General features: G+C 45.0%; 1 protein-coding gene across 2 annotated transcripts in view; it reads right to left on the reverse strand.

Moving 5' to 3' along the window:
* The window catches only part of SPG11 (SPG11 vesicle trafficking associated, spatacsin), a gene marked incomplete at its 5' end in the record, with an annotated part of 59,800 nt that overhangs the window by 2,463 nt on the left and 32,236 nt on the right, over nucleotides 1-25,101 (reverse strand). Inside the window, 20 exons of one of the 2 annotated variants that reach the window (XM_080931366.1) lie at nucleotides 9-97; nucleotides 224-392; nucleotides 1,847-1,954; nucleotides 2,497-2,630; nucleotides 2,779-2,916; nucleotides 3,167-3,365; nucleotides 3,974-4,113; nucleotides 8,031-8,778; nucleotides 9,544-9,758; nucleotides 12,210-12,372; nucleotides 13,375-13,482; nucleotides 14,222-14,422; nucleotides 14,787-15,041; nucleotides 15,334-15,493; nucleotides 16,117-16,225; nucleotides 16,920-17,125; nucleotides 19,732-19,897; nucleotides 21,162-21,228; nucleotides 22,754-22,915; nucleotides 24,161-24,306. In XM_080931366.1, coding sequence (XP_080787492.1) covers nucleotides 9-97; nucleotides 224-392; nucleotides 1,847-1,954; nucleotides 2,497-2,630; nucleotides 2,779-2,916; nucleotides 3,167-3,365; nucleotides 3,974-4,113; nucleotides 8,031-8,778; nucleotides 9,544-9,758; nucleotides 12,210-12,372; nucleotides 13,375-13,482; nucleotides 14,222-14,422; nucleotides 14,787-15,041; nucleotides 15,334-15,493; nucleotides 16,117-16,225; nucleotides 16,920-17,125; nucleotides 19,732-19,897; nucleotides 21,162-21,228; nucleotides 22,754-22,915; nucleotides 24,161-24,306 — 3,683 coding nt within the window. Of the gene's footprint in view, nucleotides 1-8; nucleotides 393-1,846; nucleotides 1,955-2,496; nucleotides 2,631-2,778; nucleotides 2,917-3,166; nucleotides 3,366-3,973; nucleotides 4,114-8,030; nucleotides 8,779-9,543; nucleotides 9,759-12,209; nucleotides 12,373-13,374; nucleotides 13,483-14,221; nucleotides 14,423-14,786; nucleotides 15,042-15,333; nucleotides 15,494-16,116; nucleotides 16,226-16,919; nucleotides 17,126-19,731; nucleotides 19,898-21,161; nucleotides 21,229-22,753; nucleotides 22,916-24,160; nucleotides 24,307-25,101 lie in introns of both variants that reach the window. The other variant, XM_080931365.1, reaches the window with a different exon arrangement.

Below are 25,101 nucleotides of genomic sequence, written 5' to 3' on the forward strand. Positions count from 1 at the left end.
CTGGTTACCTTGGCATAACTCTCTGCTGCATCCAACATTAGAGTCAGGGCTTTAAGCAGGAGCTGTTTTAGTTGGGTTCCATCCTTGAGACTCTCTTCTGTAGAATAAAACAGGCTAGATGGGAGAAACATCCTAGGAATATTCACGAGCAGGTGAAGGCTGGTGAGAAATGTATGGTTTGATGGATGACACCTTAGCATTTTCTGCCACCCAGCGCTCTTACCCCAGGGCTGAGACTCTATCAGCTTCAATTGGATGCAGGCTGCTGCCTCATGATTCTCCCCTATCTCCCGGCACATGCTGAAGCACAGGGCAATCATGTTGTGCTTTTCGCTGTCTCCAGGGCGGCAGCGTTTGATGTAGTCTAGTAGGGCTGTTTTCAGGGTGCCAGTCTGCCCAGGGAAAAAAAGTATAGTCAAGGTCTCAACCAGGGACCACAGGAGGATCAACGGAGCCCATTTTTATAAACTGCTTAAAATACCCAACAACACACTTATCTATAATCTACTAGACTTTTGTACAGTGTGAAGCTGACTGACAGACAACAGACTCAATAGCATTAATTAAAACCAGCCTGGATGCCCCAAATAAAGGCATTTTATAGTGGTCAAACTGCTCTCCCTTCCCCCTCCCCTCTATTGGGGAACTGAACACAGGGCTAAGCACGTTTTACCACCTTTACCGCCTCTGCCACACAAGATTACATAGACATTGTATAAAAGGAGAACCTCAATTATCTCATTTTTAAAGCATATAATTTTGCTAAAAGGTGATTTTTTATTTTGGGGTACATACACAAAGGGATGTATTAGTGGCTGTCCCTGGATGGGGAACATTGAGGAAGTGTCATATGGAGGTTGTATTACTTTTGTAATCAGCTATTAAGATAATTTTAAATGTGAAAGTTCCTCTAAACAAAATTTGAGGGATCCTCAAGATTAGCCTTCTGTAAAGGTCTTGCTTTTTTGCTCCCAGCAGGATTGTCCTGAAAGGCCTAACACTAGTTTTTTGTTTGTTTGTTTTTTTTTTGTTTGTTTGTTTTGTTTTTTTTTGTTTTTTGTTTTTTAAATAACTATTTTCCAGGGGTTGAGGGTTGGGGTAGAGAGATGGCTCAGTGATTAAAAGGATCGACTGCTCTTCCAGAGGACCTGAGTTCAAATCCCAGCAACCACATGGTGGCTCATAACCATCTGTAATAAGATCTAACACTCTCTTCTGGTGTGTATTAAGTCAGCTACAGTGTATTTATATATAATAAATAAATATTTTAAAAAAAGATGCTAGGTGTCCATTTAAAAAAACAAAACAAAGCTACTTTGACGGGAATGAACAAAGACAACAACTCATGCCCTACAACCACATGTCTCATGTCACAGCACAGAATGGGGATAGAGAAGCCTAAAGACCGAGCAAGCCAGGCTGTTGCCAAGGCTTCTTCCTCGTCATCAGTAATGGTTCCTTGTCTTTTTTGGCCCTAGTCTATGCATTTGCTTCCATTTGTTTGGGGGAGGGGAACTAAAGTTTTTCCATATAATATATTTTATTCCTATTCTTTTTCCTCCTTAACTTCTAGGGACTTCCCTGTCTAGCTACTTTCAGCATGTTTCCCAAGGAGGTATGTCCTTGTCAGAAGAGGTACCTTGACAAGTCAGGGGTCAAAGGCTAAGGTGAAGGAGGACAAATAGTTCATTATTTAGCATAAATGCCATCTGAACTCTAGCTTAAGTCACTGGTGATACTGTGCACCCAGGGGAAGTCTCTGATCTCTCTGAACATCTAGAGCCCACACATCTGTTTCCAAAAGCAGGAGAGACTCAGGTCCTGGATCCCACTACTAAACACCTACTGGATCTAGCTTCTTCCTCATCAGAACTTCAAAATAATGCTTTTGATGCAGCAAGTCAAATATATACGTCATCTCATTGTACCGTCCAATGCCAGTGAGGAGGCGTACCTGAGGGAGAGAGCATTTGAGGCTGTTGAAGTCAAACCACTACCAACACTCAATATCCCAGAGGGCAGGTCAGTGGCCAGACGGTCTCATTCCCACTCGCCCAGCTGGGGCTTCCTGGATGATTTAGAATGAACCTTTGGGATGTCATTGGCTGTCACCCCTTCTCTCTTGTCTTTAATGGACTACTATGATGCCTTTCATTCCTCATTGCAGTGGGCTACATTTTACGTACCTAACCTGGGTCAGCATTTGGGGAGGCATAAGGAGCTTCAGTCCTTCAAGATCATGCCTGAACCTTCTTTCCCTAGAAAAGTTGACTTTCCTTTGTACCAAGAAGATACAATAGCCCTGGTATATGGCAGGGAACATCATGCTCTTTTGAGACCCTTATTTTGACTAATCAACCAGGAACAGAGGGCTGGACTTCCTGACCAGTAATCAAGTAGATAAGGGATCCTGAGACCCTATCAGCTGTGAGCTGGGGGCCCATGTCTGTTTCTTTTCAAAGCTGCCTGGGGTGATGGTTCAAGGGGACCACTCACCACTAATCCATACTCCGCATTGGGAGCCAAGTGGTTCTCTGTGAGCATCCGGGCAGCCTGCAGGACTCTGATGATGCCCTCCATGTGGCACGTAAAGCTGAAGCAGTGGTGGGCCAGGATCAGGAGCTCTGTGGCTGGGTGGGAGGACATGAATGAGACCTACTGTTGACTTGTGACAGGCCTGGAAGAAAGTCCTGTCTAGAGAGCACACATCCTCTGATGGAAACTGGAAGCAGTCTAATGTTCCTACTACAGCAGTACAAGAGTTTTATAAGGACTTACTGCAGGACAGCTCCCCATGGGGGACAGATGGGATCTTGTCCAACAACTTCATGCCTACCAATGTACGGTCTTGACACAAAGCAGTTAGCTGAAGAAGTGTCTGGCTTTCCTCTGCTGGGTTGAAAGGTTGCTTTTCTCCTGCTCAGAAAGATGTGGAGACAGGTACTTAGTCTACCATGAGCGAGCTGGCCAAAGGACCAGAATATGGTGCCCTGGCCTTAGGGGACAGGGGCATTATTTCAGAGGCAGAACTGCTATAATCATGACCATAGAACGATAAGCTTATTGTTAAGGAGTTTCTTATAATAACAGTAGCCTTGAAAGGGCAGCCATACAAGTTGTATGGGAAACACACTGAGAGGTTGGTGAGATCTGGAGAACTGCACACCTGTCCCCTCTGATGGGGTCAGTAATTCCCGTGTCACCTCTTCAGCCACTAGCTCAGCCACAGTGTCTGGTTCAAGGCCTTGGGTATTGATGAAGACCTGGGCTTGTCTGCATCGGTCAGGCTGCTGAGAAGCCAAGATTGCTCGGAGCATGGCTTCACTGTCCCTGGCAGCAACTTCTCCATAGGAACAGCCCAACTCCTAAGAGGAAGAAAACAGGAGTCCTGTCCTTCACCAAGTAAGGTCAGTTGCTTGTGGAACACTGGTCTTTTCACAGTTATACAGAGTAAAGGAGCAGAATGAACCGCTCACCCTGGAGCCAAAGCTTCCAGACACCACAGTCTTCTTTGAGACATACTGCTCGGCCTTGTTTCCCTCACATTCTTGTACTTTTTGTTTCTCAACCAGCACAGAGCCACACACAAATTCTGTCTGTTCTGGATTTTTTTTTTTTTTTTTTGAGTAAGGTTGAAGGAGGAGACAGGGTCTTGCTACACAGCCTAGGCTGGCCTCAAACTCCTGGCAATTCTGAGTATCATGTGCTGGGATTGAGGGACTAATCCAACCACACCTGCTGCCTGTCTTTGTATGCATCACATGTTACATGTAATATTCAAGTTATAAAGTAAGATCATAAGCATGAAGTCTAGAAGGAACTCATTTTCAAACCATTATAAAGAGCCAGGAACCCACAGAAGTTAATATCTTGCCCTACCTTTCTGGGCAAGACTCCACTGGAGTGGCATTCTCCCCAATGTCCCACCTCCCTTTCAGACAATGCTTCTTTGGGGATCCCCTCTGGCGCATACCTTGGCAAGTTCGTACAGACAAAGGACCTGCCGGCAGTAATTTTTCCCATGGAGGCACTTGCTTATGAGAGCTTGGAGATTCCTGGCCACATCATCAGTAGGTGGTACCATTGCAAATGACTGACTGTCCAAACTTGAAGCTGAAAGCAAACACAAGTCTGAGGGGAGCTCTAGGATGGCCTCTCCCCATGACTTCACACTCTGAAAAGCTCCCTGAACTGAATTCCCATGATACATCTGGACCTGAGGCCACTTCTGACAGAGCCCCACTTCAGTCTTTCACCACCACCCCTCAGGGGATCCATCCATGATTTCTTCAGTAATCTCACATCACCACAGGCTTGAAGCTTTCTGCATGCTCTAGAGATCAGTACCAAGATGTCTCAGCTCAGTGCACAGTGCTTGCCTAGCATTTCTAAAAGGCCTTACTTAGGTTCAGACCCAGCACTGTAAAAATCCCAAGAAAAGCCTTGGTTTGAAATGGGAGAAATGTTTCTTTACTTCTTGGTAAAAGGTGTACCAGGGAAAAACAAAAGTAGACTATGTTAACACCTTTTGTTCTTCCCTTGTGTCTCTGAGTTTCTCATTCTCAGCTCTAGCTTGTCTGGAACTCATTTTGTAGCCTAGGCTGGCTTTAACTTCAACATGATTCTCCTGCTTCAGCTCCCAAAGTGCTTAGATTGTAGTTGTGAGCCACCATCCCAGATCTATTTGTGTAACACAGGATTTTACTGTCTGTCAAATAAAGCATCCTTAATCTATGGTACATCTATTCAGTAGATAATCTTTTCCCCATTGGAGAGTCTATTGGTGCATCCTGACAGGGGAAACATGTATGTGCTTGCTGGGCATGCAGAAAATACCATATGCCAACATACAGACCAAGCAAGCAAAAAAAAAAAAAGCAGCATTTAATTTAGTTTTCTCATTCTTTATGAGCATTCTCTCATTTGCTACACTGAGCAATGTCACACAGTTGAGTGCTCGCCTAGTATGCATGAAGTCCTGAGCTCTAGTCCAAGCTTCACAGAGCTAGGTATGGTGTTACAAGCCTGCAACCCCAGAACTCTGTAAGTTCAAGAGCACTGCCAGTCATACAGTGAATTCCAAGCCAGCCAAGGATACAAATAAACAGAAGAAAAAAAACCAGCTTAAGTCTAAAAACATACACTTTAAAAGCAAAGTAGGGTGTGGGAGAGCACTCTTGGAATCCCAGCACTTAGAAGCAGGAAGATCAGGAGTTCAAGGTCATCCTTGGTTAGCCACTTGGAGGCCAACAAGGGCTATCTCAAAACACAGAGAACAAAAACCAAATCAGATGAAGGGAAAGGAAGCACACATTCAGACCGCGGCGCTTCTCTCTGACCCCCCATGAGTCGAGTACTAGTAAGACACTCCACTCTGTTCCTCCCACTCAGCTCCTGCCGTACGAAACCCAGACATGCAGCAGCTGCATGAGGAGCCTGAGAAGTACAGCTGCAGGAAAACTGAAGATGACCAGAACTGCTCTCTCCCTAGCTAGGAATCTCTAGAAACCCACAACTGGGCCCTGAGGGAGGAGAGATACTACAAGGGTGTATGCACACGAGAGCACCCAAGCTCTAGTGCCAGTTGGATGGTAGGAAGTGCCCCTCCTGTGCCCACTCTCCCCTGCCCTGCCATCCAAGCCATCTCTTGGCAGTGATGGTAGAGGCTGCAGCACTGAGAGTGGGTCAGGTCGGGAGGGGTAAATCCATATTGCTTTCTGTAGAGAGGACCCAGGCTTAATTCCCATGGCAGCTCAGAACTGACCCTAACTCCTATTCGAGGGGCTCAACACCATCTTCTGGCCAATGAGGGCACCGGATACAATGCGGTACACAGATATACAAGTGGTCTACATAGTGAGTTCTAGGACAGGCCTCTTGGCAAAAAGGAGGTGAAGGGCTGAAGAAATTGCTCAGTGGTTAAGGACACTGGCTGATCTTCCAAGATGCAAGTTTGATTCCCAGAATCCACACGGTGATTCATATCTGTCTTAACTCCATTGCTACTGGATTCAGTACTCTCTGGGCACCAGGCACATGTGTGGTGCACAGATTATCTACCTACCTAACCTACCTACCCACCCACCCACCTACGCACCCACCCACCTACCCACCCACCCACCCACCCACCCACCTACCCACCCACCCACCTACCTACCTACCTACCCACCTACCTACCTATCTATCTATCTACACGCACAGTGGAAACACACATGCACTTTTGAAAAAAAAAAAAAAAAACCCACAATAAAGGTAGAAAACAGCAGCCCAGTTAATCCAAAAAGCAGGAAATAAAAGGTTTCCTCTACCAAACTACCAAAATTCATCCAAAAGATAACCTTTCTAGTCGAAGAAGAAAAATTCATAATTTTAAATATTCTAAAATAAGTATCCAGATTCAGATGGCTCTGCTGGTAAATTCTACTAAACACTGGCGTTATAACATTAAGCCAGTCATGGTGGCTCATGCCTCAATCCAAGCACTCGAGAGGCAGGAGGACCAGGGCTCCACTATTATCCTCAGGTATGCAGGGAGTTAAAGGTCAGTCTAGGCTACATGAGATCTTAGAGGGGATTAAGGGTGTGTGTTGTGTGAGAAAGATGTTGTCCAGAAAATAAGAGACGGTATAGTTTCTAATTCCTGACACCAGTATTATCCCAATTTTTAGAGGAAACATAGACAAAAACTATTAAGAAGTAAATTACAGGGGTTGGAGAGATGACTCTTCCAGGTCCTGAGTTCAAATCCCAGCAACCACATGGTGGCTCACAGCCATCTGTAATGAGAACCGGTGCTCTCTTCTGGAGTATCTGAAGCTACAGCTACAGTGTATTCATATATATAATAAATAAATAAATCTTAAAAAAAAAAGAATTACAGCTGGGTGTGGTGGCCCATGTTTTTAATCCTGTTACTTAGGGAGGCAGAGGCAGGAGGATCTCTGAGTTTGAGGCCAACCTGGTCTACAGAATAAGTTCTAAGACAGCTAGGGCTACAAAGTGAAACCCTGTAAAAAAAATAAATTACACAATATTTTTAAGAACATAAATATAAACAAAAGCTCAACAAAAGAGCTAAATCGATTACAGCTATATTAATCAGAAACGGTAGTGTCAAGAAGAGTTTACCCTGGGAATGCCAAGTCATTAAACATGCCTAATCATATTAATAGTTTAAAGGACACTACACGACTCAACAGATGCCGAAACACGCAATGTAATAAGTCTGTATAATGATAAAACTCAGAGCAAAATGAGCTCCTTCCCGTGGTGACTCAGAAGGCAGTAAAGGCCGAGTGCGCGCCTCCTGAGATCAGTAGCAGCAGTTTTAGCCCAGCCAGCATCATAAAGCAAAGACAAAACTTCTCTATACTGTCTCCGTAGCCAGCCCAGCTCAAGGAGGTCAGATGATACACCGAGCACAACAAAGATTCGAATTTAATTCTGGGTGTGGAGTGTGCGTGTGTGTGTGTGTGTGTGTGTGTGTGTGTGTGAGTAGGGATAAAGTTGAAGAAGCTGCTGGATGCCCTGGAGCTCAGGCACAGGTTGTTGTGAACTACCTGGCTGGATGGGTGCTGGAACCAAACTGGTTCCCTGTAAGGTGTGTTTTATATCAACTTTTTCTTTTCTTAGACCTGGCTGTGCTGGGGCTTGCTATGTAGACCAAACTGGCCTTCGATTCACAGAAATCCACCTGCTTCCTGAGTGTTGAGATTAAAGATATGAGCTCGCACGCCTGGTGTTTCTGGTTTGGTTCTGAGATAGTTTGATGATGTAGCCATTGCGTGGCCTCACACTCTGCTCCAGGGCTGGCCTGTACTCATAACTTCACTGACCCGTCAGCGGAGGGAACCGCTCTACCCGATCTCTAAGCTAGGACAAAGCAGGAGTTACGTTGTGGACTACCTATGGACTTGGGGAAAGTTGCTATCTCTTTAACTCAGTGTAGTGACATCCTAAGAGGTCTCTCCTTTTTGGAGACAGCACCAGCACTATGTGGCAAGGAGGACAGTGTGGCCTCCTTTACTTACTGCTGTGGACTTTCCGAAGTGAAAAGCTAGGGTTCTCCAGGTCCTCAGGCAGTGTGGCATTTGAGAGGAGGGCACGGATCTCTGCGTGCAAGTCTTCCACGCTGGCCTCTGCAGAGGCCAAGGCTCTGCAGTGCAGCACCAGCGACAGATCCCGACTATAGAAACGGAAATACTGGCACACTCTGCTTGCTTCATGCACACAGCCACCATCCAGCAGCTGTCCAATCAAAGTGTTGAGTGACTCCTGCTCTGTGTGTTCCAGTCTGTTCTCACACATACTCTCGGGTGGAAGACAATTAAGGTCTAAGTATTTGGATGTGTTTAAAGCAGCAAGCTTGGAGAAGGAGAACTCACTGGCTGAGCTATCAAAAGAAAGTTCAGCAGCAGCCAACTTCTGTGGAGAGAGGCTGGGCTTGGTTTCCTCTTCAACCCTTCCACAAGTGTGCTGGGCGATACGGCAGATCCAAATCTGCTTCTCCAGCTCCTCCAGTTCTTCCACGGGAACTGGTTCTTCTTGGGCAAGCCAGTGGCCGGCCAGAGTTAGCAGCAGATGGCGCTCCTCAAGACTGCCCTGCTCAGTGGGGTGCTCACTCGCCACAGGGGCTTGTCTAGAGAAGAAGGAAGAGGCTGCTCTGTTTGAAATAGAGTTTTTCTTAAAATTTTCATGGCATTTTTTCCAGAAGTCAAGTCTTGCTTGTTTCAGGGACCACGGCTGAGTGTGTGTTAGTGTTTGCATTTCCTGGGTTAACTGAAAGTGAACAAAGCAAACTTCAGCCTTGCCTGGGTCAAGAATCATTACAGACATTAATGTTCCTAAGGACAAGCAAATCCAATGAGTACGGAGGAGCCTGGACTGCAGAGGGCGCTGAATGCAATAATGTGGAAAGCTAGTATGAAAACAATTCTCAGTACATCTGAGAGTCAAGGGCAAGCCACCTTATAGCTATCCCATTCAAAAGCAAACAGCTGGGGCCGACCCTACAGCAGAGGCTCTCAGCCTTCCTAAGGCTGCGGCTCTTTAATACAGTTCCTCATGTTATGGCAACTGCCCCCAACCACAATATTAATTTTTAAAAAGATCTATTTATTCATTATATGAGTACACTGTAGCTGTCTTCAGTCACACCAGAAGACAGCATCGGATCCATTACAGATGGTTGTGAGCCACCATGTGGTTGCTGGGAATTGAACTCTGGACCTCTGGAAGAACAGTCAGTGCTCTTAACCACTGAGCCATCTCTCCAGCCCCCACAAAATTATTTTCATTGCTACTTCATAATTGTAACTTTGCTACTGTTATGAGCCGTGTGTAAATATCTGGTATGCAACCACAATGGTGTCATGACCCACGGGCTGAGGACCACTATTCTATAGGCTGTGCTTACATCAAAACATGTTCCTTAACATATCAAAAGCATACTCACTTCTGAAGCCATGTGTGGAAAGGGCCCCATTGCCTACGGACTGCATCCTATTGGTTCTGTTGGGAGTCTGAGTAACTTAAAAGACATACCTGTTCAATCACCAAGTTGTCCACAGGCAGGGCTGCTAACTCTGCCACTCTCCGGGCCACAGCAAACTGTCCATCTGCCTTTAGCTTCTCCAAAATAGATGTGCATTCACGCTGAAAATTCTCAGTGCTGTAGCTGGAAATGACTGCAGGGCTGATGGTGGCAGCTGTGTCTTTCAGAACTTGGCTGAGGAGACACAGTTTCTGCACGTCTGGCCCTGTGCAGGAGAGAGGATGCATAGTTCCATGGCTGTGCTGTGGTGTGACAAAGAGGCACCAATGTGCCTAAAGGAAAAACACAAGCCTTTCTTTTCCCTCCCTTTCTTTTTTGTTGTTGCTTGTTATTTTTTAAGACAGGGTAGCACAGAGCCCGGACTGGTCTAGAACTCATTATATAGCTAAGGGAAACCCTGAACTCCTGACTCTTCTATATCTACAAATGCTAAGATTACGGGTGTACGCCATGGGTCCTGCAAAAACAAATTTCCTATGACTGACTACAGAAGCCAAAAGGGAAGTTCCTCACATACTCAGAATGCTAAATGCAGTTTAGACAACGTGTGTGTATGTGAATATGTATATGAATATACCTGTGTATATATGAATATATATGTATGTATATATAGCATTTAGCATTTTCAGTTATGTGTGTGTATGTGTGTGAGTATATGTAGTATGTGAGTGTAGGTATGCACATGTGTGTGAGTGAATGTGTGTGTATATCTAGCAATATTCATAGTCAAAATCTGGCTTAACTTGCCCACCCTGCTCTAAGAACGTCAGAGGTAAGATTAGCACTTGAAACCAGCCTCTACTACACACATGTGGCTTTTATTAGACAAGGTCTTACTGTGCAGTCTAGACTGGCCTTCATCTCCTGACAATCCTCCGACCTCAGCCTTCTGGGCTCTGGGATTATAGGTGTAAGCCATTGGTGCTCTTCAACATCACAGCAATCTGCTAACCTTGGAGACAATGGCTCAAGCTAGCTCCTCCCTCTCTCCCTCTCTTCTCTCCCTCTGTGTGTGTGTTTCTCTCATTTGTTCTTCCATCAGGTTGGGTCATTTTCTCCCTCAGTGCAAGCCTGTGGAGCTGCAACTGTCCTGCTGACAGCTACTGCACACTGTTCAGGGTGCAGTAGTGTCAGCTCCACCTGCTATTTTCTGAACACAGGGAGACCCGCTGCACTTTGCCTGGTGTCCTTTTGATGCCTAGCACTGCAAAACAGACAAACACAGCAAGGACTCTCCACCAATACTTTGTGTGACTTTTCTAGCGTTACTAGCAGAATGGCAGTCTGATTTAGGTAGTTCTAGAGACAGGGACACACCACACAACAGCCACCAGTCAGGTGTGTATATTATCTTTGCTGGCATCATACATCAACATGAGTGTTTTTCTTGTTCTTTTTGAGGCACAGTATTGCTATGAAGACTACACTGGCCTTAGATCTTTCTGCCCAAGCCTCTCAGGTAACAAGAATTACAGAAGTAAAACAAAGGCCTTAAAAAATCATATCTATGCTTGTAGCATTAAGTTATAGTTTGTTTTTCTATGCTACAAAATTCTGATAGCAAGCTGGGAAGAAAAGGATTATTTCATTACTCCCAGGTAAGCTTCCAGCACTGAGGGAAGTCAGGGCAGGAACTGAGGCAGAGAGCTGGGTGGTGCTGCTCACTGGCTTGGGCTCAGCTGGCTTTCTTAGCCCAGGACTCACTGCCCACAGGGGGCTGGACCCTCCCACATCAATCAACAGCTATGACCACAGGCTGATTTGATCCAAGCAATTACTCTGAGACTCCCTCTTCCCAGATGGTTCTTGATTGTGTCAGGTTGAAAAAACACTAGCCAGCACACTGTCACCAACCAGTACACGGTCACTAACCAGCACACAGTCACTGTCACTAACCAGCACACTGTCACTAGTCAGCACACAGTACTAGCCAGCACACTGTCACCAGCCAGCACACTGTCACTAACCAGCACACGGTCACTAGCCAGCACACGCTCACTACCCAGTGCCATCCTATAATGCTGCTTCTCAGAAACACCCTTTTTACTTTCAGTCATAAAACATGGGCCTACGGAATATGTGGCCTGAGCCCAGCTCTGTCAGTGCTCTGTGCAGATTGGTGCCGGTCGGCTGAACATCTGTGAGGTTAAATGTGACACTTAACCGTGGTAAGCATCTCAGAACAGCAGAACTGGAGGACAAGTCATTCAACAATGACTTGAAAGTCTCAAACAAGTAGAAAAGAGAAGGGCAGCATCGGTCTGATATAATCGGCAACAGTCAGTGCCAGTGTCTGGGGGAGCCCACAGAAAGACAGACAGACAAAACTGTCTCTAAAATGCTCACAGTTATTATTTCTGAACAGGGTTTGTGGCCATGAGTGATGAGGACATATTACAGTTTCCTGTCTGACAGGATGATCTTGACATGCACAGAGGCTTCTAAGTGCACACGTGCATGCATGTGTGTGCGAGAGACCATGTGTCAACTGCTTAGAAGGACCAGTTGCATCATGGTAGATGCTGCCGGTACAGAAACCTCTTCACATTCAGTTTTGGAGTTGGTGTGCATTCTATATTCTGACTGCCCTCCAAAAATAATTCCAAGATATGAGAGGTAACAACTTGGCAGCAGCTTCAGAGCAAAACTGCCTTACCATCAGAGAAGAGCTGCTCAGTCCCGACAAACAGTTGGAGGAGTTTCCCCAGTTCATACTGCGTCTCACACTGCTGGGGCAGAAGTTTCAAAAGGAAACACACTTGGTCCTTCATCCACGTGACAGGTATGACAGGAAGGACCCTCGAAGCTGCTGTGTCAAGCTAGAAAAAACAACAAAGGCTCAGAGAGAAGTTTGCAGGAATGAAAAAGCAGAACCCCCAAATCTGGGACCAAGAAAGCCAAATCATTCTCAAGGCTTCTTATACTCGCATGGGCTTGTCACAAAAGGAGTGTCTGAGCATCTGACAGAATAGAAGGAAGCGGTGATGGGTCAAAGGGCAGCTCTGACACTTTGCAGGAATTGCTGGTTAAGGGGCTCTGGGACCCTTAACACTGGGACCACTGAGTTCCCAGGCTTAAATTCCTCCTCAACAGAATCCATTCTCCTGTGTGCTACTACTGTGAAACTAACCACCCATGTTTCACTTGGTAGCTTCCCAGAAGGGGTCTGAGCTTATATTTGAGCCCAGAAAATTTTAAATTCATAGTATAAAGTTTTTAAGAAAGACTTTATTGTCTCTGCTGAGTAAGATGAGAATTCCAAGTTCTAGGTCACAATGTCTCACAAACCCTCACCTGAGTAGACATTTTCTTTCTTTTTAAAATATCAAAAATATTCCTACTTTATTCACTCTGTGAGAGATATGTGGTGCAGGTCATGTGACAGCTTTAGGGCAAAGGCCCCTCCCCTACTTTCCACCTGGGTTCTGGGGGGTGAAACTCAGGCTGTCAAACTTTTGAGGCAAGCCTGCTGAGCCATCTTAATGGTTCAAGACAACAACAAAAAGTTTCCTCTCACAGTAACTAGAGCAGCGTCTTACGACATCCTTGTTCTTCACTGTCAAGAGCCACCCTACATTTGACAAAATGTGGCATGGACCACCCCTCTCTTCTTGGTGTCCACAGCAGGGACCATTGATCTTTGGCCCACTAAGTTTGGCTACACCACCAGACACAGATTATAGTAGCACATGATGTAACACTTCTGTTTATGGCAACTCCATGTGGCACAACCACTTGCCTGCTGCTTCCCCACACCACCCGCCAGCACGAAGGTTTGCCAACCAACTTATGGGAGAGGAGAGCACTCAACTCCAGCCTACCGCTTCAAGGCTCTTCTGGAACTCCACAAGCTTAACTTTGGCTTTCTCGTAATTCTTGAAGAATATGCACAGTTCATACATCTCCATAATCAATAGAAGAGGGGAATCCTTTGAAGAGTTAAAATGAGAAAATCTAGAACATCAAATACTATTAATAAGGACAGAATCAAATTAAGTTTCATGTGTTTTTTCCTCTTGGGAAAAAACCAAATCAACAAATCTATTTCTTGTTACTCTACGACCTTCCACTAGGCAGCGCTATGGCCCCAACAAACATTCCTGGAGGCAAAAAAGCACCAGTAACCTTACTGGTCCCTGTGTTAGCAACTATATGATTTTTGGTGGTGTTGTCAGGCCAGAAAAGAGGAATTTTATATTAGAAATGATGAATCTGATATGTAAGTGTGCCCACGTACTAAAGCACTTGGATCTGTGTGGTTTGTATTATGTGAGCTTTAGTTATTAGTCTGTAGAGTAAGGGTAATACCATTTCATCTCTCTCTCTCTCTCTCTCTCTCTCTCTCTCTCTCTCTCTCACACACACACACACACACACACACACACACACACACACAATTGTGAGAACTTACTAAACCAATTCATATAAAGTACTCTGCTAAATAAATGCAGCGTATCTCAAAGGCCCTTGGCTTGATACCAAATACTAAACACACACACACACACACACACACACACACACACACACACACAAACACACTAGTTCTATTACCATTATCATCTCTTGTTGACTTAAAGCCAAGGAATGTTGACACACTGTGGTTCTGGAATATCTGAAGTGTGTGTGAGCCAGCACTTGTGAATGTGTGTGTGTGTGTGTGTAAAATACCTTAATGAAAAGCCGGAAACCTCGGATGAGAGTATGGCTCTTCCGTCTTGTCAATACGGTTCTCCAGATGATGGATAGGTCCTCGAGGTTCCAATGATGGTCCTCTACAGAGGTCTGAATGTGTCCCATTGCTTCAGCTGCAACCTTGTCCTCCACAGAGGTGATAATCCAAACACAGAGACAGGGGACAGCACTGGCGCCCTACCATTGGATAAGAATGTTGTAAAGTGAAGGAACTGGGCACAGATGGGCTTCCCTGCTTAAAAGAGGTCACCCTGTTTCTTAGTTCAAGTGGCTCAGAAAGCTTCCAAGTAGGACACAACCTGATGAACAAGCAAGGGGCATATATTAACTGTCCTTGAAAATGTGGCAGTCCAAGGCCACAGAGGAGGACAACACTCTACTAACTAGCTGCAATTAGCTTGTGAGAATCCCTCCCCAACAAGGTGCTAAGGAGGAGAAGGTGCCTGCTCGGCAGAGCTCCCTCCCACAGCACCCACCGCAGTGCAGCTCCTCTCTGCCTGTCCTGCTGCTTTCTGGCTCTTAGGCTTTCCATGCCCCTCACCTGGATACATGAGGCCAGAACACTGAGGATGGGAACCCGGCGTTTCACCGCCTCAGCCAGGAGCCAGCGCCACGAGGCTGGCTCATCTGAGCACCGGTGAAGGATTTCAAAGACATCACTCATTTCTTCCTTCCTTTTCTGGGGTTCCTGGTGGCAGCTGTCGTCCCTAGAGATGCACGCTGATGACAGTTTCTCGGAAGCCAGCTTCAAGTGGCTCTGAAGGACAGGACTGAAATATTGAAGGAGAGATTCCACCTACGATGATGATTAACACACTCAATGTTCTTTCATAGAGAATTTTACAAACTTTTCCCAACTTGTTTGTTATAACATCTAGCTATCTGACCCAGGATGGCCTAGAACTTGCAATCCTGCCTCCTAAGTCTCCATAGTCCTGAGATTGCATACCTGAGCCACTACAGTTGGTTGTCTTTAAGGAAATTTGAGTGAATGGCCATGTTCAACCTAGAGTCCTAGAAATCTGTCCACATCTGTTCCAGTGACTGTCCCTTGCCTGACAGCAGGTTACACAGAGCAGAGCATTTACCTCTTCTGGGTGGTAGTTATGCAGCTGGCTGTGAACCAGGAACTGCAGCCAATCGTTTGCTTTGGCACATTCTCTGAGGTAGGACACGCTCAGTTTCTGATCGTGGAGCACGCAGAACTGGGGCACCAACACCCACTGGCTGCTGCACTCACTGGACAACCTGTAATTCAGATCGGGGATGGAGAGCAGAGGAGGGAATCATTAAAGTCAGCTCCAAGGCACACAGGCAGAGGCAGGGGATATCCCGAAGTTTAAGGCCAGCCTGATCTATAGAGGGAGTTCCAGGTCAGGCAGGGCTACACAGAGAACCCTGTCTTGAAAAACCAAAACAGCAGCAACAACAACAAATCCCCAAAACAAACAAAAACCCTTTCAACGTGAGTAGGCAGGATCAGCCAGTTGTAGAACACGTTAAGCATGTATAAGGCTGTGAGTTTGATCTCCATGTGGTAAGAATAAAAAGTACATAAAATATGTAAAACTATGGCTTCCATCTTTTAACTCTAGTTCTAAGGGATCTGGCCTCTGAGGACACCGCACTTCTGTGGTGCATGGATATACCTTCAGACAAAACACTCATACACATAAAATAAAAACAATCTTAAAAACCCACCACATCTCCTGCCCACAGGCTTCTGCACAGGGGATCCCATGGGTAGCTACTGTCTGTCCACTCCATACTGGCGGAGTAAAGAGCATGGGTTGGAGGGGCGGCCGAAAGAACAAGCTATCTGCAGGAAGAGCAGCCGGGTTTCCTAAAGGCTGGGGCTGTGACTCACAAACCTGTGCAAGCCCTGTTGCTCAATGCTGTCCCAGATGCTCTCCTCCAGGAGAACCAGCAGCTCTTCTGTGGTCGCCCTGTCACCATCAGCAAGCTTAGACAGCTTCTCAGCTGTAAGAAACAGGCAGAAAGACCCAGGTGGGCACAGCTGCGCAGCTGCAGCTCCAGCTGAGCGGATGGACTGCTGAGGTTCAGGTCAGGGTCAGCCTACGCTGACAGAACACAGTGGGACCCATCTCTAAGTTACTAAAATCTGAAGGCAAGGCCCAGTAAGATCAAGCCATTAAGAGGGAACATGGCTGTAAAATCCCTGTGTAGCCCATGCTGGTCTCGTTCTTAGTGATTATCCTGCCTCAGCACCACCATGACCAAATTAACAGATGTGTGTATGCAATGTGTACATGTGGGACATGAAGTATATATGTGTGACATATAATGTGTGCATGTGATGTATGTGTGTGTGCTATGTATGTGTGCTATGTGTGTGTAATATGTATATGGGAGCATGTAGTATATATATGTGTGTGTGTGATGTATATTTGTGGTGTGCATGTGTAATGTACATATGGGTACATGTAGTGTATATCTGTGACATGTTCAATAGAAAATGTCAGACTTGGGTATTTTTGTTAACGTAATAAAACTCAGGGTCATTCAAACCCAATTAAAATGACTTCTAAGCAAGTGAGACAAATAATATGAACTGTACAAGAAAAGGGAGACCTTTCATTTCTACCTTAGTACTTTTGACCTGACCCTCATCTCCTGTGGACACAACGCAAGGCAGAGTGGAAAGGTGCTGTACCCAGAGACTCTCTGAGGCTGCCGGGATGAGCATCTTCAGTTCCACGCTTGGAGCCCAAAATTACATTTGCCATTTTCAGGTCAACTCTGAGCTTGAGGCTGCTGAGGCCAAGCAATTCTAAGAAGCAGACACAGGCAGCCCCTACTGAAGGGTTGTGGAAGGAAGACAGACCTAGGGTATAGGCCTCCTTGCCTACTTGCTGGATCCTAAAAAATAAAGAAATCAACATTATATCAGACATAAGCATTATTTCTCACACTGGCTGGGGACAAGGCTCAGTGGCTAAGGATACTTGGTACCAAGCCCGACAACTTGGTTTGCTCTCTCAGACTCACGGTGGAGAACCAGCACACAAACACTGTCCTCTAGACTAGAGAGATGATGGCTCAGCAGTCAACAGTGCTTCCTGATCTTGTTGAAGACCCAAATTTGGCTCCCAGCACCCACACCAGACCCTCAACCACCTCTAACTTCAGCCCCGTGGCCCTGACATCTCTTCTGGATTCCTACATGCACAGCCTCTCCTCACCAGACACAGAAATAAGATAAAATCTATTTTAAAAAGCTGTCCTCTGACTTCCATGGGTAACTGGATGTACATACACACTGACATCACACAGACAAAAAAACCATATTCAGCATACCACACACACCACACAGACATAAAAATCATGTATACCATACACACCCAGACACAAACACTCACAGGCACACAAACCATGTACATAATACACCATACACACCACACACAGAAACCACACACATTATACACACACAACACAAACCATTTACATCATACATCACACACATACCGCACACACAAACAAAATTTTAAGAGCTGCTTCTCACCAGGACAAGGAACTGGAACTATGTTAATGACAGAGAACTTTCTATTTGGTCGTTTGCTAACTCCTTTCCTTTTGTGTTCATTTGGGTTCTAGTGAAACCTTTTATTTTGGGGTACTATAAACCATTTCCTTAGATTTACATGTTCTTTAATTTTTTTTAAATTGGGAAAATTTAATAAGCATGAAATGGCAATACCACAGTTACAGAAATTTTTATTTTTCTTAAGACAAGTTAGTTATGGGCAGAGATAGCTCACTGATTTAGAGTACTGGCTTCTCTTCTGGAGACCCCGAGTTCGATTCCCAGCACCCACATCCATTGCTAAAAGGATCCGACGCCCTCTTCTGGCATGCAGGTGTACATGCAGACAGAGCACTCATGCATGGGAGCTGTGGGAGCTGTGGCAGCCAAACAGCAGCACTTCAGTGGATATCACACAGATGCACAATGACAGAACAGTGTGGGCGGCCCAGAGTGCCAAGGTCCATTTTGCTAATTTGGTCACTGTGATCAACATCCCAGACAAACCAAGTTCTGGTCACAGAAATTAGGTCAAAGATGCCATGTAAGGCACAAGGATATGCTGCTAACAGCCTTCCAAGGCTGGAGAAGACCAAAAAAAAAAAAAAAAGTCTTAGAAGCAGAAAAACTACACCCATCCTTACAAAGATGTCACTGCAATGTCCTGGGATGCTTGCCCAGCTACTCTCACTGTGCTTAAATAACAGAACGTTCCTTGACACCCAGTTGCACTGATCCAACTGGATTTTGCCAGCCAGAAACATACTGCTCTACAGCAGTGTTTCTCAACCTTCCTAATGCTGTGACACTTAAGTTCCTCATGTTGTGGGGACCCCCAACCAGAAATTATTTTGTTGATACTTTGTAAGTTTTCTAGAAAGCCCTACAAGACATTGCCAACTCTTTAAGATGAAGAATTGGAGGCTGGAGTGTGTCTATAACTTTCACCTTTCTGAACTACGAAAGCATCAGACTGTACGTTTAAGATGCGTCTCTGTGTTGCTTATATAACTGAAACATAGTTAGCTGCCAATTACATCGAGTCCTCCCAATTCTGTGTGCAGTGGAGTAAAGACAGCTCGTGAATACAAAATGCACCATCTGCAGCACCCTCTGCTCTGGCTGCTGGGGCCCGAGCAGCTGCCATGTGACTAAACATGGCTTTTTTTCCATTAGAAAATATTATACACAACAAAGCCAAAAACTTGAAAGAAGACAAAGAGGGGCATAATGGAAGCCACAAAGTCACAATTCAAATGTAATCTGCTGCCTTCCGCCCACCTCAGGGGCTGCCTGAAGTCTGAATCCAGATCTGGACATTGCTCAGCCCTCCTCAGAGAAGCTTCTCCTGGCACGAGATGTCAGTTACCACAAAGATGCATAACTGACCAACCTGCAGAGCCAAGAGACTTCCGAGTGCTCAGACCCCGACTGGGACATCTATGTCACACTCCTCTCTTATGTGGAGAGGGGACCAAACGATTTTAAGAACCACAGGTGATGGATGACTTCAAGAGAGCGGGTTTTCCAGATATGGCAGGAAACGTACAAACTCACAGACCAGCATAAACTCAAGCTAGACCAAATCCCAGCTTGGAGGAGGGGAGGTGTGTGCAGAATCCCATGCCGGCCTGAGGAGCTACTGGCATCTGATTGCTGTGGGAGACACCCAGTGTCCTGACTGCACCCCCAGGCAGGCCTCAGGCTCGGTTGTGGTCAGCCAACACTAAGTGGACGCAGTGAGAGAGGGAGGTAGACAGAATATGAAGCTGGGTCAGTAGGAAGATGGGGACCGGGGAGGAACCGAGGTGAAGGGTGAATGATATAAATGCACCACATGAAACTCTCAGGGAATACATTTAAAACAAAACAAAGGCAAACAAATGCATTAGTCACACACGCTTTCTGAAGAAAGAGCAGAAAGTAAGCTCTCATCACTTACAGTTGCTTGGGAGTCTTACTCTTGATTAACTCCTGGACCAGAAAAGTACCAAAGGCAAATGATGGGCGTCCATGATGTAAATAATATGCATAATTCAGATGTTCCACTACAGCGTATTTATTCACCAGGTCAGGGCTGGAGAAGTGTGGGAGCTGACTGGCTGTGTCTGGGGAAAAGGCAAAGCATCTCATTCCTGCGCTTCCAGAACTGCATGTGCAATGCTTAGCTTTTCCACAGCAAACAGCCTGTCATAATCATTTTATACACTGTATGAGACATGTATCCGATTTTCAATCTATAAAACACACTAGAAAATTCATTTCTTATTGCTTGAGGATATGGCTCAGTGCTAAAACACTTGGTCAGAAAATTCACTTTTAGGTAGTCAATATGTTCGATACACATCTACTATATGTCAAACATTGAGATACTCTCATAAGCATACATAGAATTTAACATTACAAGCAAGGAAACAAAGACATCATGTATGATACTGAACACTAACCCTAAACTCAAAAATTCTTATGTCCCACAGAAGACGGCAGAGCGTATGGCCTGGATCCAGTAAATGAGAGCTTTAGAACACTTTGTCTGGAGCTGGAGAGATGGCTCAGTGGTTAGAGCACTGACTGCTCTTCCAGCAGTCCTGAGTTCAAATCCCAGCAACCACATGGTGGCTCACAACCATCTATAATGGGATCTGACACCCTCTTCTGGTGTGGCTGAAGACAGCGACAGTGTACTCACATATGTAAAATAAATAAATAAATAAATAAATCTTAAAAAAATAAACTTCTTAGGGCAGAGGCTGGAACTTCATTGTAAAGTGTGTGCCTCATATACATAAAGCCTTGGCTTTCCTTCCCAGAACCATGTAAGTCAGGTGTGATGGAAAACTTCTGTAATCCCAGCAGTAGCGAGGTACAGGCAGGAGGATCAGATATCTAAGGTCAATCTAAACCAGCCTGGGCTGTATAAGACCCTGTCTCAAAAACATGTTAACCAACTCACCAAAGACACCTTATCCTCTTTCTTCCGCTGCACTGGAAGGGACATTATTAGTCACCTTATTTTAAAGGAAACTTATGAAAAGGTCAAAACAAGTGCTCAAGGTCAGGCAGCCACTACAAGGTGGAGTGAGCATTCAATGGCCGTCACCACAAACACTCAACACTTAGGACACTACGTGGCAAGTGGGGCTTCTGACGAAGAAGAGCCACAGAGGTTCAGATCCGCTCCCACGCACGTGCCGTGCTAGGAACTGAATGAGCGGATTCTCCACTTACATGTTTAATTACTTCAGCAAAGTGTCTTCTGCTGAGAAGTACTTTACAGCAGAAAGCACTGGGAAGAAGGGGTTGACTGTGCATATAAAACCTTCCACCCTCAGTATCGCCTATGCTTCCAAAGCAAAGCCACTCAGGACCTACCTCCTATAGCTAGTGTGTTGGCAGATTGCCAGCCGAACAGTCTGCTAGGATCAAAGGGTGGCAAGGACTGAAAAAGAGGAAAAGCAATCAGACTTCAAACCTTACTGACCCTAAAACAAATAAACAAAATGTCAGGGAGACCTCCGGGGTGACTTGCAGCTTACAACTTTGGTAGAATGTTTGCCAGGACATACAAGAAAGACCCTAATCTTCAGAACCAAATGCAATTAAATGTTCTTGCTCTAAACATAAATTCTTTGAACATAGTCCCCTCCCACACCCAAAAAAGAAGAGAAGCTCCAAAGGACCATCACTCAAGGTTGACCTCTGCCCTCCACATATCCTGGCTCACATGTGCACCTGCACACACATTCAGAGAGATCTGCATGGACACAAAAGTGCACACAGAGCTACCTGGGCACAGGCACAACGTTATGTGCCCACAGGCCCAGCATCCAGGAGGCTGAGGCAGAGGATCACTTGAGCACTGGACTAAGGAGGTCAGTCTGGAACACAGCAAGACACTGCTTTAAAATAAACAACCAGGTGTGATACAAGCCAGTCATCTCAGCATTGAGGCAGTAGGAGGAGGAGGATCAGGAGTTCAAAGCCATCCTGGCCTACATAGTGAGTTTGAGGGCTTTGTAAAACAAAGCAAAATAAAATTATTTAAGTCAAATTGAAAAGGGAATAAACAATAACATGAAATGACTTATGTCTGAATTTGATTCAAATACTATACAAGTAAGGAACTGTCCACACCCTTAACACTTGGGACACTGAGACAGGAGGATCACTACATTGACCCAAATCTGGGCTAAGCACCATCACACTGAAGCACCGGTTCGTTCAGATGCTGAGCACAGTGCTGCTCTGCATGGCACAGACTGGGGCAGCATGAGGCTGTCTTCCTCAGGAATTCTTTAAGACTGAGTGTATGAATGTTGTGCCTGTATGTATGTCTTCGTGGAGGCCAGAAGAGGGCAGCAGATCCTCTGGAAGGATGCAGGTGGTTGTGAGCTGCCATGTGGATGCTAGGACTCAAACCCAGGTTTTCTGGAATCACATCCAGTGGTCTTAACCACTAAGCCACAGCCCCATTCTTTGAGAAATTCTTTACAGAAAACTAACCTCAAGACCACACTGAGTGGCGTGACAGACTTGCCCTCAGGCACAGTTGCTAATTTCATGGCACTGCAGAAACAATCGGTTCTGGCTCATCAGTGAATCACATTTTCAAGCAGATCAGTCCATCCTGAGAATCTGGATTTAATATCTCTTAAAGAACAACTCAACTTATGTTGAAGATACTATAAAAATATATGTAATGAAGAAAGCCTGCTAAACTGAGATATGGGCAAAGGATGCTTCTAATCTAGACCCTGAATAGGCTTCAGGGGTCTGAAAAATCCCTCTGGAATAGAAGCAAATCCACAGGTTCCCATGTAGTCCCTCTGGGCATAGGCACATAGTTCCATTCTTCTTTGCCACAATTCCTTATTCTGTATTCACTGTTTAAAGGAGATAGGGTTTTCTGTTTTCCTTCAAAGCCTTAGCTGATGCACGTAAGAACCGGCTCTCTAATGTAGTACCTGAATGAGGTGGTAGAGTGTAATATCAGAGGGCAGAGTACTAGGAGCAGTGCACTGTGGGAAGAGCGCAGCTTTGAGCTTTGGGTAAGGTGTTAGGGCCATCTTCAGTAGCTGGGGGTCCACTTTCTTCAGACAGTTCTCGCCGTCTTCATTCTGAATGACCTATGCAAGACAACACAGGACAGCTGAATAGTGTCTGGATAGTGCGGATTTGAGATTTAAAGACTAGTCATCAGAAGATAAAGAGTCCCCTGCTCCAGGATGGAATGGCTGCCTGCCTCTGGACCACATGTCTACCATCAAATCTCAGCTTCCTGCAGGGTTAGAAAGGGAGCTAGACTGATTGTTTTCAAGCCCTGTGCCACTTGAAAAACAAGCCCTCACTAGTATAGCAATTGTAATGTTTATATTTCACAGTCTTCAATATCATAAGAACCCCAACACATACATTCACACACCTATTACATTAGCATGGTGGTGCATACACAAAATCCCAGTACTTGGGAGACTGAGCCAAGACAATCACTAAAATTCACAACCAGCACAGGTTACACAGGGACTTTCAGGCCAGCTTGGACTGTACAGTGAACCCACCTCAAGAAAACAAATAAAATAGCCAAGTGTGGTAGCACATGCCTTTAATCCCAATTCTGGAGGCAGAGGCTGGCTGATTTCTGTGAGTTTGAGGACAGCCTGGTCTGCATATGGAATTTCAGGGCAGCTAGAGTTATACAGTGAGGCCCTGTCTCAAAAAATCAAATTGAAAAACCAATAAATAAGTAAATACTATTTGTATAAATAAATACAAAAAATAAACAAACAAATAAGAAGGCGAAGACAGATGATTTCTAGCCCTTTCTGTTAACCTACAGTATTCTGGCTAGTCTCTGACAGGGGACTAAAAGCAGGGTAAGGGGCTTAGTCATGTGACTACACGGCAATCTAAGGGTTAATTATCACCAGGAAGAAACTGCTGAGGAAGAGATGTTAGCAGTGTTTTCACTCTATCTAGTCACTGTATCTTCAAAATGCAGAGGAGCATACCCCCATATGGTCCCTCAAAGGAGTTTATAGAGAAAGCTAAAACTTAAGCTTTAAGGTAAAACTTTCTAAAAGGGTAAATACCTAAGATGTATCACAAGCCACAGATCTAAAATACATTTACTCCCAGAAGTAGCCAGATCCTGATTCTACCCTGGAGTTATAGACAATACATCAAAGGGACAATGCACTAATTCCATTTCAGCTCAGGACACACAATTGTGAAATTCATTTGTTTCATGCTCACCGGGATACTTGGTATCGGTCACACTTTAGCACCAACTGAGATTTACACAATCTGGATTATCTGTGCTGAGTTTAAAATCAACCCTATTTCTCCACAATAATTTTGAGTATTACCCATACCTGGCTGACACCCCCAGGAGCATACATGGTGGTAGCAAGGGCCAAGAGGGTGTGGCCTTCCAACAGCATACTGCTCACACTGGCTTGATTGGTGGGAATCAGAATCTGAGCGTTTGCAAGGCTAGCCTGAAAGATCAGTTTAGGATCTGAAAATAAAAGGGATAACCACTAAATAAAGAGACATAATTCTGAGAAAGAAAATTTTAAGTCTATCCACAGTAAAAAGGCTTCCTAAGTTTAAAAGCGTCGAAAAGACATGGTGTATAAGTGTGTGTGTGTGTGTGTGTGTGTGTGTGTGTGTGTGTGTGTGGTGGGGTATTCACCTTCATAACAGATTTTAAACAAAGAAAATGCGAAGGTAATAAACAGTCAGGAGAAAAGAAAATCAACGAGCAAAAGAAACAAAAATCAGATGCCTTAGGTCAACTGCACCAGCAGTGATTTAGAAAACAAACATTCAGTGCCACTGTTGTTTGGTCAGTGTAAATAGGACACAGGGCAAAGGTACAAGCTCACTGAACAGCAATGTGGCCTAACAATAAATCCCATCAGCAGCTTTTGGCTAGTAATTTTATATGTAGAAACCTGTATGTACTAAAGAGCTTATATGAAACAAAGGTTTATATTGAAATATATTTAATACCATTGTTTATAATAATAAAAAATGCAAAAACAAGCTTATTGTCCAAAAATGAGAGCATAGTAAATTAAGTGGGGCCTGTTTACTAAGTGAAATCTTGTGCCAACACTGAAATGATCACTGTGTCTAAGGATGCAAGGGAAGTCTTACTACACAAAGGCAGTTACAAACACAGACATTTCCAGTACTCCTATACAAAGCAGGAGCTAAGGCTCCCTGCTGGAGAACAAGGTAAGAGTAGTTAGAAAGACAAAAAAGAAACAGAAGGAAATTTGACTGGGTTACCAACAGCCCCTTGTGG

The sequence above is a fragment of the Micromys minutus genome, assembly GCF_963924665.1.
Source record: "Micromys minutus genome assembly, chromosome: 17".
In the NCBI taxonomy this organism is placed as follows: Eukaryota; Metazoa; Chordata; class Mammalia; order Rodentia; family Muridae; genus Micromys; species Micromys minutus.